A 3,958-nucleotide genomic window follows, 5' to 3' on the forward strand; every position below is an offset into this window, starting at 1 on the left:
GAGAGAATGTGCTTAAAGGGTCTATTTTTGCTCTTGGTACAAACCCCATTAATTATCAGGAAGAAGAAGCAATATGTAGGACAGAAGAAAAAATTACTTATTTTCTGGAACACATTTGCAAGTCAGCTGACTGATTGCCGTTTTCAGGTTTGTTTTGGCTTTGTGTGGCAGGGTTTTGGTAGCAGGGAAGGGGCTGCACAGGTGGCTTCTGTGAGAAGCTGCCAGAAGCTTTGCTGGCTCCAAGTTGGACCCGCCTCTGGCCAAGGTCGAGCCCATCAGCAATGGTCGTAGTGCCTCTGGGAGAACATATTTAAGAAGGGGAACTTGCAGCAGAGAGGGGAGTGGGATGTGAGAGAAACCCCTCTGCAGACAGCAAGGTCAGTGAAGAAGGAGAGGGAGGAGGTGTGCCGAAGGAGGGGATGCCCCTACAGCTCATGGTGAGACAGCAGGCTGTCCCCCTGCAGCCCATGGAAGAGCCCACACTGGAGCAGGTGGCTGCTCCCAAAGGTGGCTGTGACTCCATGGGAAAGCCCACGCTGGAGCAGTCTGTGCCTGAAGGACTGCAGCCCACAGAAAGAACCCTGGAACACTGGAGCAGTTCGTGAAGAACTGCAGCCTGTGGAAAGCACCAATGTTGGAGAAGTTCATGGAGGACTGTCTCCCGTGGGAGGGACCCCACGCTGGAGCAGGGGAAGAGTGAGGAGTCCTTCCCCTGAGGAGGAAGGAGTAGCAGAGACAATGTGTGATGAACTGACCCCAACCCCATTCACGGCTCCCCTGTGCCACTGGGGGGAGGAGGTAGAGAAAACTGGGAGTGGAGTTGAGCCTGGGAAGGAGGGAGGGGTGGGGGAAGGTGTTTTAACATTTGTGTTTACTTCTTGTTATCCTTGTTTTGATTTGAATGGTAACAAATTTAATTTTTCCCCAAGTTCAGTCTGTTTTTTGCCCATAAACATAAGTGGTGAGTGATCCCTCCCTGTCCTTGTCTCGACCCACAAGCTTTTCTTTATATTTTCTCCTCCTCATCCCACCAGGGCTGGGGAGGAGGAGTGAGCGAGTGGCTTCATGGTGCTTTGTTACTGACTGGGCTTAAACCATAACAAAGTTCAAGGCTCATTACCAGGAGGAAAAAAAGTCTTACCATGTAGAACAGCTGAAGCCTGTAAGAAGCCCCTTATCCCTCACCTATTAAATCTGTTTAACCTATTCTTCTCTGGCAGCCCTGTTAGCAAGGAAGATGACTGACGTCATTTTGAGGCCACTCAATCATCTTTGAAGGGTCATGGCAATTGGGAGAGTTCCTTGAGACTGGAAGAGAGTAATTGTTCTTCATATCTTCAAGAAAAAGTTCAAGTTCACAGAAAAACCTTTTGAATTCTTCACTAGTGAAAGATAACACAGAAGTCCTGATTCCGTAAAGCAGTGATACGTATGTTTGACTTCATAGTTTCTTGTCCTTTGAGAATGCCTTGCATGTCAAGTTCTTCCATCCACAGGAAGACTTGTCAGCCTGCCTGACAGAACTGACCTGAGAGAAAAAATAGTTTTCCACAGAGGATAACTTCCTAGCATGTCTGATCAAACTGATTGCAACTGTGCAGATAGTAAGCCCATAACTTTCTGTTCTACGACCTCACTCTCATCTTTTCTGACATAACTGAAGGGACCTATTTAATTTACAACAGAAATTGTAAATTTCCTCAACACTGTAAGAAGTATTCAGTGAAAAATTTCCCTTCAATAGCATATAAAACAATTCATTCACTAAATTGTTTTCCATTAAGTTTTCTGGACAATCTTTATTGTATCTTTCTTCTACAGACTGGATTCCCAAGGCTCCTTCTTCACAAGGCACTCTGAGTCCTTCAGTATCACTGATGGTGAAACTTCTGTAACTCCTTATGTAGTAAATCTAATTAAAATATTAGCAAAGAATCAAATACTTATTCCATTGACTAAATTCCTGTTGTCTTCCTTAGAAACAGTAAAGCAGTGACATTTTCTTGGTATGATTTGTAGACACAAAAGCATGAGATGCAGAATGACTATCTCACCTTGCCCAAACGCAACACAAGTCACAAATGCCTGAGAAGAATCTGCCTGCACAGAAACAACTCATGAGAGAAAGCTACTACATATAACTCTTTAATTCCGAGCCTATTTCTGTTGTAAACTGTTTTTCAAAGTATGAAGGTTTTAAATTGGTTTAATTCACCCTAAAATGAATGACAGCCACTTGAAATAAAGGGATTATTGAAATACATGCTGAGTAGAAATCACAACTGTCCTGGTTTCAGCTGGGATAGAGACAATTTCCTTTCTAGTAGCTGGTATAGTGCTGTGTTTTGGGTTCAGGATGAGAAGAATGTTGATGTTTTCAGTTGTTGCTAAGTAGAGTTTACACTAAGTCAAGGATTTTTCAGCTTCTCATGCCCAGCCAGCAAGAAGGCTGGAAAGGCACAAGAAGCTGGGAGGGGACACAGCCAGGACAGCTAACCCCAACTGGCCAAAGGGGTATTCCATACCATGGGACATCATGCCCAGTATATAAACTGTTGCAAAGTAAGGAAGTCAAGTGAAGAAGGCTTTGGTGCAAGTGAAAAGTCATTCTTTATTGACAGGGATTTCTCTTTTTACCTTTCCAAATTAATTGCAATTTTTAGAAGAACTTTGAAGGGTAGTTTGACTGTATGGGAAACTGAATAGTCAAGAACTTCTGAAGGATCTGCCAGAATTTTCCCATTTCCCTCCTTTCTGGTGTAGTCAGAAGGTATTTGAACTGAGAGAATATTCCTGAGGTCATCTTTCATCTGCATAAAAAATGCCTCCATACGGGAGGGACCTCCTTGTGGTCTCCAACTGAGCACACTGGATGCAACAAATCTAAAGTGCAGGTATTTAGTAATATCACAACTAATTTGCTCACTACTTTTTCTGCAAGCTCAGGATGTTTTCCTGTGGAAAAGACAACAACAGGTTTATGGTTGAATTGAATATGGAAGGTGAGGCATTGCACCACGTTGCCTGTCTGAGTGTCAAAGTAATCTACCATCTGAACATATAGGAAGCACCCATTCAGTTGCCTTGTCACAAGATAAACTAGCTTGACTTTTTTCCTTTGGTGATCAAGGCAGTAGCATCCATGGGAATGCTTATTTTCCCAGTCAGAGTCCAGTTATCCTACCTCCCATCACAGTACTTGCAAGTGTTAGAGACATATTTCCTCACATCAGCAAAATCTCCAGGGGTGTACACTACTCCTCCACAGGTCACCATGATGTGGAATACCAAACCTATAGGCAGTACCTCTATGCAGGAATTGTTTTCTACGTCATGTCTCTGAGCTGTATTTGAGGTAGTGATCTGGTCTGTTACTCCTCCAGTGACACTAACTGCTAATGTTGCACTAGGAGCAGCTGCACTACATGGCATCTCTGTCAATTTCAGCCACATGTAAGCAAAACATGTAAGCTCAAAAGTATAAGCAAAACCCTCATCATCAAATCTTACATACTCTTTAGTTAATGGCCCCTTTCTCTGGAAAAGAAAGAAGTCTTCAAGCACGTTCCTGCTTCCTGTCACTCAAAATCATTTCTGTCTGAGCGAGAGGGCCAGAATGACTGTTGAGCATCAGCATATCATGGCTGAGACCCCAGGTAAGTGGATATAGGCAAAAATCTAATTGGAATATGTTTATCTTTCGTCTTTCCTGAATTTCACTTATGAGATCAGGGCCAGAAAAGTCTGGTTCTCATTCTGCACATGGAGGTTGTCCTCCTTGAGGAGCCTACCACATACCTGACAGGGGCTGAGCATGAGTTCTGAAGTACCCACAAGTCCCTGCATAGGCACTGTTCACCACCTCTTTAAGCTCACACATGTAGGCTATGAGCATGTAGATCAGGCAACTTTTCTCCACAAGGGAACTAAGAAAAAGAACAGAGCTGTGAGCTTTCAT

At 43.7% G+C, this 3,958-nt stretch overlaps 1 protein-coding gene across 1 annotated transcript; it reads right to left on the bottom strand.

Moving 5' to 3' along the window:
* Positions 1-1,224: 1,224 nt before the first annotated feature.
* On the bottom strand, positions 1,225-3,958 carry CCIN (calicin). Its single transcript, XM_069776304.1, is given in 5 exon segments — positions 1,225-3,100; positions 3,103-3,546; positions 3,548-3,648; positions 3,651-3,835; positions 3,837-3,958. Coding segments are annotated over 5 exon segments (1,146 nt in total). The 3' UTR covers positions 1,225-2,806.

This window comes from Haliaeetus albicilla, chromosome Z (genome assembly GCF_947461875.1).
Source record: "Haliaeetus albicilla chromosome Z, bHalAlb1.1, whole genome shotgun sequence".
Lineage (NCBI taxonomy): Eukaryota > Metazoa > Chordata > Aves > Accipitriformes > Accipitridae > Haliaeetus > Haliaeetus albicilla.